The sequence below is a fragment of the Poecile atricapillus genome, chromosome 1 (assembly GCF_030490865.1).
Source record: "Poecile atricapillus isolate bPoeAtr1 chromosome 1, bPoeAtr1.hap1, whole genome shotgun sequence".
Classification (NCBI taxonomy): Eukaryota; Metazoa; Chordata; class Aves; order Passeriformes; family Paridae; genus Poecile; species Poecile atricapillus.
This window is the reverse complement of record NC_081249.1, coordinates 161,290,330-161,305,932: the sequence shown is the minus strand read 5'-3', so window position 1 is coordinate 161,305,932 and position 15,603 is coordinate 161,290,330. Positions and strand designations below refer to the sequence as shown.

At 40.4% G+C, this 15,603-nt stretch overlaps 1 protein-coding gene across 4 annotated transcripts in view; it reads left to right on the top strand.

Moving 5' to 3' along the window:
* The window catches only part of STON2 (stonin 2), a 74,566-nt gene extending 59,968 nt beyond the window's left edge, over nt 1-14,598 (top strand). For all 4 annotated transcript variants that reach the window (XM_058829948.1, XM_058829947.1, XM_058829949.1 and 1 more), the window contains exons 5-7: nt 729-2,564; nt 8,590-8,792; nt 10,066-14,598. In XM_058829948.1, coding sequence (XP_058685931.1) covers nt 729-2,564; nt 8,590-8,792; nt 10,066-10,149 — 2,123 coding nt within the window. In that variant the 3' untranslated portion in view covers nt 10,150-14,598. The remainder of the gene's footprint in view (nt 1-728; nt 2,565-8,589; nt 8,793-10,065) is intronic.
* Nucleotides 14,599-15,603: the final 1,005 nt, after the last annotated feature.

The window sequence follows — 15,603 nt, the reverse complement described above, 5'->3', positions numbered from 1 at the left end:
GTGAAAAACATGTTTTTCCTTATCCTAACATATATCCCTAGATCACAGCTTCTCTGAGAGATGTTTCAGAGACATCCAAGGACTGTCAGACTCTTGTTCACTGGGTATGACAAAGAGTCTCTTTACTGAACACATCCTGGGGAAGAATCACACCTGGGCACCTTTTACAGTGCCATCACCAAACCCCATGTGCTTTTGTGGTAACGGCAAATGCACAGACAAGTAAGTGCGGACAGATTGGACATGTGCTCTTCCTCAATCTTCTTTCCTCTTCCTTTTGGATTATTCTCTAGAGCAAAGGATATGGGGACAGAAAAGGGAAGAAAATGATAACAAGAGTGAGGGAACATTCCAGGCAAATAACAGAAGATGACTGTAGAGAAGAAATGCATCCTGAAAGTTTAGAGAGAGGGAAGTTTTAAAAAATCACTGTGACATGTGGTTTCTCCTTTAGGTCATTATGTTGGGATGAGATCAATACAATCATTGCTGTCATTCCTTTAATATTTCTTTCTGGATTCCTTCTCTGTGTTCAGCTGCGTATCTTTTAATTAATTCTTGTCTGACTCCTCAGCATTTTAGCCAGGTCTTTTGACTATCTCATTCTTGCCCAACATATGAATAGGCCTTCCTTGAGCGTGCAGACCCTAGGGGTTTTTTTGAGGACAGAACTAGGTAACTTCAGAATAATTAGCTGACATTTCCTCCCCTCCCCTCTTTTTTTAAAGACAATTCCTCATCTCTCCAGGAAGATGAAGAGATAGATATGGAGGCTGTCAACTGGCAGCTGAACAACACCTCCATGAATGGCCATTCATCTACCCCAACCACAGTTCGCTTTCCCAGCTGGGTGACTTTTGATGACAATGAAGTCAGTTTTTCACCACAGAGCCTTTCTCCCTTGAAAACAGATACCCCACCTGCAGAAACACAGACTCCAGATGTTAACTTTAATCTCACTACATCCTTAAAGAAAAGAGAACGTCCTAAAAGCACACTGGGAGACCTCTCCAAAATTCAAAAATTAGATCTTTCCTCTTTAACCAAGTTGCCTTCTGTTGAAACACCACCATGGAGTGCTACCAATCCCTTTCTGGATGAATCTCTTCGAGATGTCCAACCCTCACCCATCAATCCATTCAGTTCATTCTTTGAGGAGCGAGAGAGGCGTTCCAAAAGCTCTTCTGTCTCCAGCGCTCCAGGCAAAAGCCAAAGAGACTCTCTCATTATTCTCCATCAAGAGCCTGATACCATCAATTTCCATGAGGGAAACAAAACTGTAACCCACACAGATGCTGTAGAGCAGCTCAAACAGCTCCAGATTGGAGACCCAGATCGTGTGAGCGGTCCTACCTTGCCTGATGATGACCCCATGATGCCATATGATCTGGAGGCAGCTTTTTTTAACCTGGCACCAGCTCAGCCAAAGGATGGATGGCCAATGATGCTGAGGATCCCAGAGAAGAAGAACATTATGTCATCCAGGCACTGGGGACCAATATATGTCAAGCTGACCAACAGTGGATGTATACAACTTTTTTATGAGAAGGGACTGGAGAAGCCTTTTCGGGAACTCAAACTTGAAATCAATCATGAGATTTCAGAGCGCAAACTGCAGAACTACGATGAGAATGGAAGGATACACAGCGTGCGATTGGATCGCACAACATACAAGGAGAAAAAGAAGTATCAGCCTAAGCCAGCCATTGCACACACTGCAGAGAGAGAGCAAATTATCAAACTTGGGACTACAGATTATGAAGACTTCCTTAGCTTCATCACTGCTGTGCAAGACACACTGATGAACTTGCCAGCTTCATCAACGGATCTGAGCACAGTAGGACTGAATTATCAGGAAGAAGAAATCACTGTGGATGTCAGGGATGAGTTTCATGGCATCTTGGCCAAGGGAGATAGTGTGATTCTCCAGCACAGTGTGCTGACTCATATCTATGTTCTCAGCTTCCTTTCTGGCCTGGCAGAATGCAGACTGGGCCTTAATGATATCCTGATCAAAGGGAATGAAATAGTTGCTAGGCAGGATATTATGCCTACTACTACCACTAAGTGGATTAAATTATACAGCTGCCGGTTCCATTCATGTGTGGATGAGGATATGTTTAATAACTCCCGTATTATCCTGTTCAACCCCCTGGATGCCTGTCGGTTTGAACTGATGAGATTCAGGACTGTCTTTGCTGAGAAAAGTTTGCCTTTCACTCTGAGGACAGCTGCCAGCATCAATGGTGCTGAGGTGGAGGTGCAGAGCTGGCTGATGATGTCCACAGGGTTCTCTTCCAATCATGACCCTTTAACTCAGGTCCCTTGTGAAAACGTCATGATCCGTTACCCCGTGCCAAGTGAGTGGGTGAAGAACTTCCGCAGGGAGAGTGTCCTGGGGGAGAAATCTTTGAAAGCCAAGGTGAACAAGGGAGCCACTTTTGGATCAACCAGTGTGTCTGGTTCTGAGCCAGTAATGAGAGTAACTTTGGGAACTGCCAAATACGAGCATGCCTTTAATTCCATCGTATGGAGGATAAACCGACTGCCTGACAAAAACTCAGGTGAGTGGCACATACCATCTCTGCAGGAATAAACTAGAATGAGTTACGTATTTTGAAAGATGGAAATACTGAGTTTAAATGGTGAGAGATATATCATCCTCTGTAGTATACCAAAGGGCATAAATTTGTTGCATGAAGTATTTGACCCTTCATTGTAACAGTTCTATGTATACTACAAATATAGCTAATGCTTTATGTTTTCTAGATGCAAAAATATGTGTTCTATCTCTGCTTGGAGGTATTTAAAAGAGGTAGTATTTAGGGAAATGGTTTAGTGGTAGACAAGATTAGTGCTAGATTAATGGTTGGACTTGATGATCTTAAAGATGTTTTCCAATAAATGGTTCTGTGATTCTCTGATTATGAAACCTAGGCACCAAACATCTATGTGTTCCGTGCTGTTATTGGAAGCAGGGCTTTTCACGTAACTTGCAAAAGCAAGATTCTATGCTATGGGACTGAATGCCAGGATCAGATAAATTACTTTAGCTCCAGCACATGTGATATCTTTTCCATGAATTGCCAAGTATACTGGGCCATTGCTATATATTTCAATGCATATGCCACAGTTAATGCCTCTGAATTATCTGAAATGGGGATTGTAAGAGAACAGAAGACATTGCTCAACCATTTAAAAAAAAAAGCAAAAACAAACAGAAATTTCCAAACACCGTTTTGTGGCTGTGTTTCTGTAATCAGTGCAGACAGGGAATTAGAGCTTAAACCTGAAGAGGGAATACCGATATGAAATCCACTTCGTGTTTCTATCCCAAGTCTTTGTATTTCTAGTAACATGGTTATAATTAAACATCAAAATAATTAGGCAAGCTACTGTTCCCTTTGGCCATTACGGCCAGTCATTCTATTTGCTGCCTGTCATCCGTGGTGCACAATAAAGCTGGACAACTCAGTTTTATTTTTATTTGTAGTGAATTCTACTTCTTGACCTCTCTGATCTAGAATAGCTTTTTGCAAATGAGATGGACTTTTCAATATTAATGCTGTAGTAGTGCATCTGGGTGACTGGAAGGGTTTCTGTATTCAGTGCTCCCTGCAGGAAAGTTCATTGTGGTACCAGATTTGGCACTCTCTATATGTTTTTCCTGAGTTTGAGTTATAGTGTCAGCAAAACAGTGATCCAAGTGTCCTAATCTTTTGGGTCACATTTCAGCCAAAGACACTAGTTTACCCCACCAGTTACAAATTTGGAGGGATACCACTGGAAAAAAGGAAGGCTCCAGGTTTCCAGTAGACTGAGGTGTAAGAAGACAGAGCTTGGAAACTTGAGAGCAATACAGCAATGAAAAATTAACCACAGGCTGTTTATGAGAAATAACATGCTTGTGAGGAAAATCTCAATATGCATGAGCTCTGGGAATGAGATGTTGTGAAAATGGGCCTTCTGTGGTGTCTTCTCTCCAAAGATCTCAGTGTACCATGTAGACATCACAGCTGAGGAAACAGAAGCCCTCAGACTTTAACACAATCACAGAACATGCCAGTAGCAAACCAGGAGAAGAGGCAAAACCCCTGTCTGCTGCCTCCTGCAAGGTGATGCTGCCTTACCCATTGCTGCTCTGAGGGAGATACTGATCTGTGCCTCTTGTTTCCTTCTTTCCTGTTGTGACTCCTTATTGTATGCACACTGTGACAGGGGGAAGGAAATACATTACAGGTTTGTTGCTGCTGTTGGACCCCTGCCACAGAGCATCTATCCATCAGTGTCATCATGCAAAACACAGGGCAGTTGGTATTTGTTTACATCCTGAGAGGAAGAGAGTGTCCTCACCCCTCTGGTCAGATCAGATGTAATTTCAGGGAAAGGAAGAGCCTTGGAAGCCCTGTCTTGGCCAAGACACATGAGGTATGTGAGAGGGAGGGAATCCCAAAAGTGATGACAGGGCAGGCCAAGTGTAGTTTAAATCTGACATTGCCCTTCAGGGACTATTTCTGTTTATTGATGGTACTTCATCCCATGGTTCTCCTTACTCAAAGTATATGGCAAACAAAGAGGTATATAAGTGGTGCTCAGAAGCATTCCTTCCCACTTGTTCTTAGACTTGCCTGATGGACAACATATGCTTTTGTCCAGGTGCTACTCATGTGGGATCTAACTGCCAGCCTTGTGCATGTTTGGCTGTATCCAGCCCTATCCACAGGTCAGATAATAACCCAACTACATGTATTTGCAAAGTCATTATAAATGATGCAGTTCTCAAGCACTAAACATAAAACTACTCCACTGACTCATACTTTACGCTCTCTTACTGCGATATCTCTAACTCGCCTCTAAAGGCACTCTGGGTCTTCTGTAAATATCTGGCCTGCTAATCAACTTCTTTGATGCCTGGGACTCCAGCACAGGAGAGAAGTAGTGGCATCACATTGGAGCTGAGAAAACTGCTGCAGGTGGCCACAGCCTGCAACTCCACCTGCCTCCAGAGGCCACACAAAGGGTCCACACCACTTGGGGCATATGCATTACGTGAGTGCTCCAGCACATGTGCCTGTCTGCCAGACATGCTCACAGGAGTACATATGTAAGCATGCATTTTGGGACGTTTTTGTTCATCCACAGTGCGTGCTCAGACCAGTCCCTTGTAAACACAATCACAGAACTCCAGAGGTCTCCAGATAGCCAGCTGGATCTCCTGTGCATCACTCCATTCCCTGAATGGACTGGTGCAGTCTCTGTGTCAAGGTGAGGGGCATGACCCCCAGCCCTGCCATGTGCAGGAGAGAGTGTCCCTACGGAAGTGCACTGCTTGTGTGCAGGTTGTAGCATCCTAAGCACCCAAATTGTTAAGAATTATTTCAGCAGCTTTGCAATCTTATCTAAATTTTTTCTTTCTGTGCTTTCTAATGGGATGGGGCCCTTTGCACTCTCACTCTAGGAGACAGTGTTATCAGCACTGTCTGTATCATTTTGTAGCCAAAGCTTCTGCTCATGACCAAACATTGAAAAGCGTGTGACAAAATAAGAACAGTGCATACTCTGACTATGATTTGACCTAAGGAAAAAATATGGACAAGATTCTATTAAGCACACTGCCGAAATCCAAATAGCAAATATTTGTCCTTTTTTACAGCTTGGTAAACTTTATTGCCTGTCTCATATTTAATATTAATATGAGCAAAAGAGTTGATGAAGAACACCTACTTGTAGGCTATTTACAGCTCCAGTTGCTACTGGCTGGATTTTACATGTTCTTTTTTTTTAATCCACCAGTAGAATACTAGGGAAACCTCCAAACAATCTTTCATCGTGGGAAAAGGCTCTTTCAGTGAAGCAGGCATGTAACATCTATGCAGAGCCATGGATCTGGATTTGAACTTTCCTCTAGTTTGGCTGTGGATCCCAGGCATGCTGCCTGGAATGCTTTCTGAAGTAAATTGTATCTTTCAATCCAAACATGTTGGGACATTGGGAGTATCATGAGTCATTTGAGACAGATTCTCTCCAATCACAGTTACACTTGTATATATATTTGAATTATCAGATCCTTCATTGTCAAAACAAGCTGGAAGTAGTTCAAGGAAACAAGAGGTGCAAAACAAAAGCAGTGTGTTGATTATTGCTGATTTTACTAAGAAGGTTACCTGTCCATTAGAGAAAGAGCTGAACAGTCTGTAGAGGTGGTGCTTCATGAGCCTCATGCCCAGGACAATGAGCACTGATAGGCTAGGTAATTTTGCAGTAGCTTCAGTGGAGGAGTTGCTTTCTTAATCTGTTCACCTTGCTATCTGCCACACTGAGCTGGTTTAAATTAATAACTTCCATAATTTTTAAGCATTTGGGGGGTGGGCAGTGCAGTGTGTTACCATGTGTCCAGTTGAAATTATAAACAGTTGAAATGCTCAGTTCTCCAAAGCACTTGGCATGCAGTGTGCTCAAGCCCAGTTAAACAATTCCCAGGGATCCACCCCAAAAGTAGCAGAGCATGTGCCAGCTCAGGAGTGTTGCAGCACAGGCAGAACGTTCTGCAGCTGTGCATGCAGCCTGCACCAGAGCACAGAGCCACTCCTCCTGGGCTGCTGGCATTCTCCAGTCTGAAGGAGGGAGCAACCCACAGCAAACTAGAGAGGAAAAGCATATCAAAGCAGATGAGCAGGAAGGATTTCAATGAGAAAGTCTGCTGAGAGTGGTACACTGTGAGGAAAGAAATATGAACGGATGGGGAGCCTGAGACTGGGGGTTGGTTGCCAGTACTGAGTGCTGAACACAGATTTTTGGAGCCAGTTTTAAGCATCTTCATAATGCAGTACCAGACAGCAGTGCTGTGTCACCCAAGGGCCCTGTGGCAGATGCTGAATTGTGCTGCCACCATGGCTGTGCCCACTACAGCCAAGCTCAAGAACTGGCCAGCAGCAAAAGCATTGTGGTGCTGGGGGTCACAGTGATCTCCCTGAGAGCTCCTGGGGCTGCTGCTCTCCTGTGGTGGGCAGGAGCACCAGGAAGGCGTGCTGTGGACCACAGCTTTTGATGTAGAAAAAGCGTGTCCATTTATGAAAAGCCAGGAAGGGCTGTCAGACAGACATCCTGTCTTGCTCCAGAACCAGGGCATATGGGTCAGTACTCTGCTTGGGGTAATTAATCCTGAAGAAAAGCAGACGTATTTTAATGCTTGCAGAACTTGAGCTTCTATATCTGCTTGATACTGCACCCATTCATTCATAATTTGGCTCCAGCTATGGTGCTTCATTTGCCTGCTCTCTGCTGAGCTGCACAGCCTCTCACTGGATTTGCTGCACACACATAAGTTTACAAACCTTCCAGCGGTGAGGGAACTTTGGCTAGACCATTTTGAAATATGAGGCTGACTCTAGATGAAATTCTTACCCAGACTTACACTGAGTAGAATTTTTTTCCCAGCTCTATTTCAGAGGTCAAGTGGGATGTTGCAATGCCTAAGCCCTGTAAAGACTGCCTAATTTCATCCTCCAAGTCATATTTCAAAATCCCACATCTTGCTTTTTAGGCTTCAGTTTAACAAGGCTGACTTTGGGCTAAGCAGGTGTATTCCTGCTTTTCCCAGTGGGAGCATCTGGGCTTTCCGCACCCAGTTCTCTTTACTCTGACTGCCTTCCTTCTTCTTTGTCTCTTGCTGACCTGCATGGAGAAGAACTTTCCTAGTGAACAAGTAGTCAGGAACCCTAAAGACTATAATAAAGGCAGCAAGGATTCAGTTCATTTCCTTATACATGCCTTTACACATACATAGATAATAGGATCCTTTCAATCAGAAACCCCTGTGTGGCTGTGAAGGCTTTCATCCTCATTTTGCAAGTAAAGAAACTGAGGCAGAGACATTAAATTACAAGCTCAAGAGTTTAAGGAGTTGACAGCAGTCAGAGAAAAAAGTTTGACTAGAAGTCCCTACTTTAATTTTTAAACATCACTGCTGTCTAACAAAAAAAAAAGAGGAAAAAACAGTAAGGGCCATTTACATATGACAGAGCTAAACATTACCTTCTCCTTGCCATCCTTAATGACTAGCCACCTTGTCATGGGTTCGAGTGAGGAATAAATCGTTACTATGAAGCTTTGCACAAATTTGCTTTTTAAACAGCAGAAAGGTTATTTAACCTTATCCCGTACATTTTCTTCTGCTAAAAAGGGGGATATTGATTTCAAATAAACATCAAATATTTCCAAATTCCTTATTTCCTTACTATCATTTCATAACCTTTCACAAAGATGTGCCACAATGTACTTAGCATGTGACAGACACAGATGGAATCAACAGGACAAATACCTCTACCCTGCTGTGCTTGATTTACTTCTTATATATATTTTTATTTTCACCCACTAAAAACAAACCAGAGTGATTAGCAGTCCTTTTTGCATTTTATTGAATTCCTTTGGTAACTTCAACCACATTGAAGCAGGTAAGACTCTTGCTATAAACTAGTTCACTTAGAGAGATTCTCAGTTTCCTGCAGCTTCGTGATGCTGCTTTCTCCTAGGTGTTGTGTTTTGATTCATCTGACACAACTCTCATGACTATTTACTCTCTTTTTCCAGCTTCTGGCCATCCTCACTGCTTTTTCTGTCACCTGGAGCTTGGCTCTGACCGGGAAGTGCCTTCCAGTTTCGTCCGCTATGTAGATGTGGAATTTGACATGCCCACCACTTCTGCATCCAAAGCCACTGTTCGGTCCATCTCTGTTGAGGACAAGACCGATGTGAGGAAGTGGGTCAACTATTCAGCACACTACAGTTACAAGGTAAAACCAAGCAGTGCTAATCACCATGGTTACTTTGCATGCTTCATTGTCTTCAAAAGTATGAGCAGACAAAATACCATGGACAAAAGAGGTGGGAATTTGGCACATGCCAGGCTGTTTACAGAAGCAACCCATGTGCAGCTATTGATTCATGGCAAATAAGCAGTGGATTATCCCTCAGCAAAGATGGAATAAATTTGCTTGCAGTTGCCTGTGGAAGAGCATGCACACAGCCAGCTCCTGGGGATTAGCTGATAATGGAGAGTTTGAATAGGGAGTTTTCCTGCTCTTCATAGTGGGAGTGCTACTGTGGGAGTCCTACTGCAGACAAAAGAATCACATTATTTCTCTGCTTAAATATTTCTTCCTTCTGCCTGCCCTAAGTAGAGGAGCAGATAGGAAAGCACGCTATGTATATACCTGCCAAAATGTCTCAGCAAATTTGCATGTTAGCTGAATACTCAGCAGAGAAATTGGCATCCTACCTTGCCTTCTCTGAGAGCAGTGATAAGAGATTCTGAAAAGATTCTCATAGCAAATATTTCTACTGGTAATTGTAATTATACTTTTAGTAGTTTCTTAAACTCCCTGGAGATGGTATTTGATCTTCCTAAGTATCCCTTTAAAGAATTAAAACATTGGATTATTCCCAAGTTTTCGGAGATTAGAAATTTAGAACCCAAACAAAGATCCCCTTGGCCCTGTCCCAATACAAATTGGTATCTGTAGGCCAAAGCACCTCTGAGTCTGAGGACAGCAGGGAGTGTGCTGATATTTGGGGTAGCGTTAGGCACTGCTTCAAGAAGCAGGGAGTTAGATTTGATGATCCTTATGGGTCCCTTCAAACTCAAGATCATTTAAAAAATCTCTTTGCTTTATACATCAGTCTTTGCAGAATTTATAATTAAGGCTGGTTTTCTGCTGTGACGTAGGAAGCCACCTAACACCTGCAGATTTGGTTCTGGGTTTGTATTCAGAGCACAGCTGGGAATGGTGATGAATATAAAATTATGTGAGTTCTCTGTATGACACTATCTCTTCTGGAAATTATTTCGTGACACCGCTGAATTGTAGAACTGCTTAGATTAAACTGAAAATCCTTATAGTAAATAAAATCCCATTTTCCCTGATCCTCAGCCTGTTTTTCTTCAAAACCCTCTTAGTTCACCAAGGGTTTCTTTACCTGAGTACAAGAATCGCCACTGCGGAAGATTCGTGAATCTTTTGTTTTCTTTTCTCATTCCAAATTTTCTTCTTCTTTGTCTTCTACCAGGTCGAAATAGAGCAGAAAAAAAGCTTGAATGAGGATCTGAAGGGAGAAAGTACTGCAAATGTCAATGAATGTGCTACACAGTAAAAGAAGATCAGTCCGCAAGTCCCAAGAGGGGTGGTCAGATGAACAGACCTGGAAGAAAGGACTTGCAGGGGTTGGGTATTTTTCTTTTAAAAAACAAGAGACTACTACTTTTAAAATAACACTTTGAGGAGTATAATTTTTTTTCTTTGTGATGATCTGTACTTTGAGAAAAATGTGGTCAGTAGTTTGGAAGGAATCCACGGGCTTTTGCTGGAATGGTAGAAGTACAGTTGTACAGTCAAGCCTGCCTTTTCTGCCTTTTCACCATTTAGGTTCTGCACTCAAGTATGGTCTGGCAACCATCGCAGCCACACCAGAAAACAGCCTTTATCACATGATCTTGCCCTCCCACGTGAAGCATTTTGTTTCAATGCCTTTTAGTTTGGCCACTCACTGAACTGCTTCCTTCTGAACTGCCAAATAAAATTCAGGGAGGATCAAGTGAAAATTATATAAAATCTCCTTTCTGAAATGGTCCACAGAGGGAAAACCCTGAGCATCATTCTGGAGAATCAAGACACTGTATGACACACTCCTCATCTGAAATAAAGAGAATGGTCTCTGTGTTTTAGTAGATGAACTACAGACAGGAATGCTGATCACAGAGCTGTTCCTCTGTTCAGCCCTTCCTGTCTCATCCCTTGAATGACAGCATGTCACTGTGCACGTTTTCACAGGGTTTGCACAAGTTACAAGAAAGCCTTTGCAATTTCTTAAAATTTTTATTTTGTAGTCTGAGCCATTCTGGTATTTGGACTGAACATGGTCATGGCTGCTAGCAACAAGGAATGTGTGTTACAATAATGGAGATACTGGAGGGACTTCGCTGAGATTAGATCATTCCTGCCTAGAAAGATACTTAAGGGAAAAACATGGGGTTTAGTTTTGGGTTTGGGATTTTTTTGTATGTTTGCTAGGATGGGTAAAATGGGTAGTCATTAAAAATGTCAGAACACAATTACTTTAACAGACAATGTTGTTTGTTTTCCTGAAAATCCTTGGAAGTCTGTCCAACACAATAGTATTTTCATGTTCTATCTTGAACCTACAATGTAAGTTGTAGTAACAACAAAAAGTACAAAGTAACTTGTATCTTTATAATTATGTTTATAATACTCCCATTAACTGGGCCCCAGCTTCTCTTTCCAAAAATTAACAAGCTTCTATCATTGAGATTTTTCATCTCCACTTAGCTGTAAATAATAGCAAGTCTTAAAACCTCGTTCTAAATAAAAATGCAGAAGACATAAATCAGTCATTTACACATATTTTCAGAGAAAACAGTGTTAAAAGTACCCATTTTTAGTTGTTTCTATGGCTTGTGTAATATTTTGTCTCGTAATGTTAAATGTAAAGTAAGTAATTTATTAAATCATTTATCTTTTGAAAGGTTACTACTGACTATAAAATACACATTTGGAAAACTTTTGGCAATGTAATTTAAAATCATAATGAATTAAATGAAAGATTTTTTATAAATTTATTTCATTTTACATTTAGTACAAAAAAAATAATACACTCTTGATTTACCACTTTCACTGTGACTCCTATAAAAATTAATACAGTGTTAAAATCCCAAATAAACCATGAAATTAATTTCAATGAGTCTGAAACTGGTAGTGGTAGAATTTGAAATAAATTGTAGGGAACTTAAAAAGGCCTTTTTTATATGCACCTATATTTCAAGCCTGCATCACTCTAGTGATACATACTTACACAGGTACAGCACTGTAAATATGTAAAGGCTCAGTCTTCTAGGGTTTACTAACAAGCCTGTAACACTCCATTGCAGGTAGCCCTCCTGGGCCCAGGGTGCTCCTTGGAGCACACCAGTTAATACTAAGCATTTGCAACGTCTGTCTGTAAATGGGAGAATGCTATTAACTTCTGTGAAGAATTTTGAGCTCAGTGGATTAAAATTTCTGATAGTATTAATGATAACTTGTATAGGTTGTGAAATATCTGAGAGCACAGGGCTGAATTTGTGACTGATTCTCAGCTCTGGCACAGCCTGGCTGTGATAAGTTGTATGGCAACTCCTCTACAAAATTCACTCCTGTTCAAAGGCAGTCAAAGAATTTCTGTGTGGACTTCCTACTTTTCACTGCATCTCTTAATGTACAGTTTCTGAATCCCATCATCAAGAAATAAAAAAAAAAACCAAAAAACAAGCTGAAGCAGTGCTGAGATGTTACTGAGAAAATGTGGGAATATTTTTTTGAAAGAAATGGAGATTTTCTACTTTGACCTGCAGGCTCGGTGTCTGATTTTTTTGCCTATTGCCCCTCAGCTCATGGAAACACAAAGTAATACAAGTTAGCAAAGTTATGTTGTACACCTTAAGAGGGGAGAAAATAAAAGGAATGTAATTTTCCATCACTGTTGAATTGTTAAACTATTCAGCCTCTATCATATTTGTACCACAGAACATTCTATGTTCCAGTAACTGAAAGATAAACATATTGGAGTTTTACAGATATACTTAATTTCTTTACCACTTCATCACTGACTTTTTTTTTAAATTCAGAATCAATGAATGAAAAACCTGATTGTCATCTTTGTTTTGCAGTTGTACATAGAAGTATTTCTTCCAGGCATCATGAATTTATGCAGGCAAAACTTGAAGTTTTCTGGTTTATATGAAAGCTATTTTAATCCATTCTCATCTCTGGAGAGTGTTTTTAGATGTACCTGCCACTGAATTTTCAAGACTTTAGGATGAATACCTCAGCCAGAGTCTCAAAAGATCTTATTTTCTAAGGACTGGAGTAAGTAGTTCGATTTTTCAAAAGAGTGCTAATAACCAATATCTTTAGAAAATCTATTGTTGGTGTCACCAAGTGTCGCAACTGAATTTTTTTTTTTCAGTCCAGCACCATTACGAGCATTGAGAATTTAAACACATTGGCATCCCAAGTGCCCTTAGTGAGGTTTCCACAGTTTTTTATTGATTAAATAGTGCCAATTTTTCAGTGTTACACACTATCATATATGTACTTTATGTACATATACTCTTCACCCATGTGACTGTAGTAGAAATTTGAAAAGACTCTTTGGTGTGAAGGGAAAAGATCCGAGAAGCTTGTGAGTTTGAAAGTAGCAGAAATTATATAGATACAAGCAGTGCCTGTAGTGGGGAGGATTTTTTTTAACTTTTTTTTTTTTAAACCATGTGGAAAAATCTCTCTGACTAGTTTCAGATTACTACTTCTTTTGAGAAAGATGCAATCACTGTCCTTTGGTATATTTCAAAGCTTTGTAGTACTCAAACACTCCATGCAGGAAATGTGCCTTCAAGGTAAGCATACGTTTACTCCCTGAAGCGATTCTCACTTTCAGTCCTCTTTCTATTTCTCATTATGGTTTTAATATTTTTACTGTGGTGAGACTTGAGGTTGGAATTCGCGTGGAATTTTGCCTAGAAACATAAAGTGTCTTTGATCAAAAGGGGTAAAGATGAACAGTATCTCCAGGCAGCTGAGCTTATTTTAGTTAATGTCTCTTACATCTGTTAACTATGGACACTCTGCTAGAAAAGGAAAATGGGTGAATTCAGCTGAGAAATAGTAAAACTGACTGATGTTATTTTTGTTCTTGCTTTTATTTAGATTTAAATTTAGTCATCCTATGAAGGAGTCAGATATAGCAGTATCATTATAAACACTGCAGAAATAATTTTCATTCTCTGGTGGGTTGCTGGCTGACAGTTACTTGATAGGATGTCCAACACCTGTCCACATTATTTAGCAGCTGCTAAAACTCCCTCTTGAACAGATCCCTCTCAGGATAGAGAGCAATTGTACATGAAAGAGCATGAAAGCAAGTGGAAAAGGTGTACAAAGTTCAGCCTGGAGGTGCTTGCTGTTTTGCTTGCATAAAATTCTCAGTAATTTCCTTGGCCTTTCAGTACACTAATCAAGTCCATGACAAGTCACTTATGTTCCAGGTGGTGAAAAATTTCTTTCAGGGACTCTTAGCAGTTTGTGTGCATAGCTGTATTAATCTCTAGAACTGACCAGCACAAGAATTTGCAGCACACAGAGATCACTTATAGATGAAGTACTTAGCCTCTTCTGCTACTAAAGTTAAATCTAATCAGGACATGTCTAAGATACAAAATTTTGTGCTAACATGCACAGCTGTTCCTAATGTTCCTGTTTTTGTTCAGTCAGCCAGCCACCCCTCACACATTCAACCATCCATCCTCCCATCCATCCCACCCTCCCTCCCTCTCTCTCTTTCATACTTGCAATTCATTCTTTGCACTATTGACATTGATTTGTTTAATTATTGTTTTGTAACATGTTCCTACCTTCTTATTTTGTAAAATAAGTAAGTCTATACACTGGCTAACTTCATAGAAGTGATTTTTTTTTTTCTTTATATCAGTTGAAATGGGATGTCACGTTTTGTTTAAACTCGTGAAAACTTAAATAAATGTTAAGATCAAACAGCATATCCCCATTTTCATTGTGAAATTGAAGTCATACGTGCTGTATATTCTGATAAATGTGAGGTCTTGAATTCAGAAGAACAAAGGGAATATTTTGAATGGCATAACGGACAATATAAATTACAAGTAATGGGACTACATACAGAAAATAGCATTACTTCATTTGATCATGCAGATTGAACAATAGACTGCAAAGGAAATAGAGCAGGCCTAGAGCTTGAGCCACATAACAGTGTGGAGTAGTAACATAATATGGAAGATGGTCCAGCATTTGAACAAATCCATCCTGAAACAAAGTAATAGAGGATTGAAGCCTCTGTTCAGTGGTCTCTTCTTTGACCACTAAAAACAGGAGTATATGAAAGTATATGACTTATGTGATCACAATGTCTGTTTGCAAAGCAACTATAAGGTCTAGAGTATGTAGAGTCCTCTGCTATGATTCTCTGTGCTCTTTCAAAGTTCAGTAAATAATGCCATGTGTCATTTCATACATCTTTCCACTTTTCTCAGTCACTGAGACCCACTTCAGTCTGTTTTCTCAAAAGCAACATTCCTTGTATCAGACTGAAGAGCTGGGCACTTCTCTTGGCCAAATAAAATCAGATACTTACCATCAATGCTGTTCAGAGTATTGCTCTGGGCTCAGTACCACTGACAGTAAGTCAACCATTTTATAGGTTCAGAAAATGGAGGTACACAAGGTACGATGCCCCATTTTTGTTATTTAAGAGTAAATCATGTCAGCCAGAAGAAACAAGGAAAGTTAGGATTCGGGAGTTTGTGTACTAACAGTTTTTTACTACAATTCAGATACTCAGTGACTTTTGGAAATAAACATATAAAATTGTGAGGGCAGGATTTTATTAATCCTGATAGCTTGCTCATATGCATAATGTTTTTTAAATAGAGAAAAAAAAAATGAAATTTTAAAGCCAAGGAGCTCAAAGTTCCTTGGCAATTGTGTAATCCTTAAAGGTAAGCCAAAATAACACCCTACA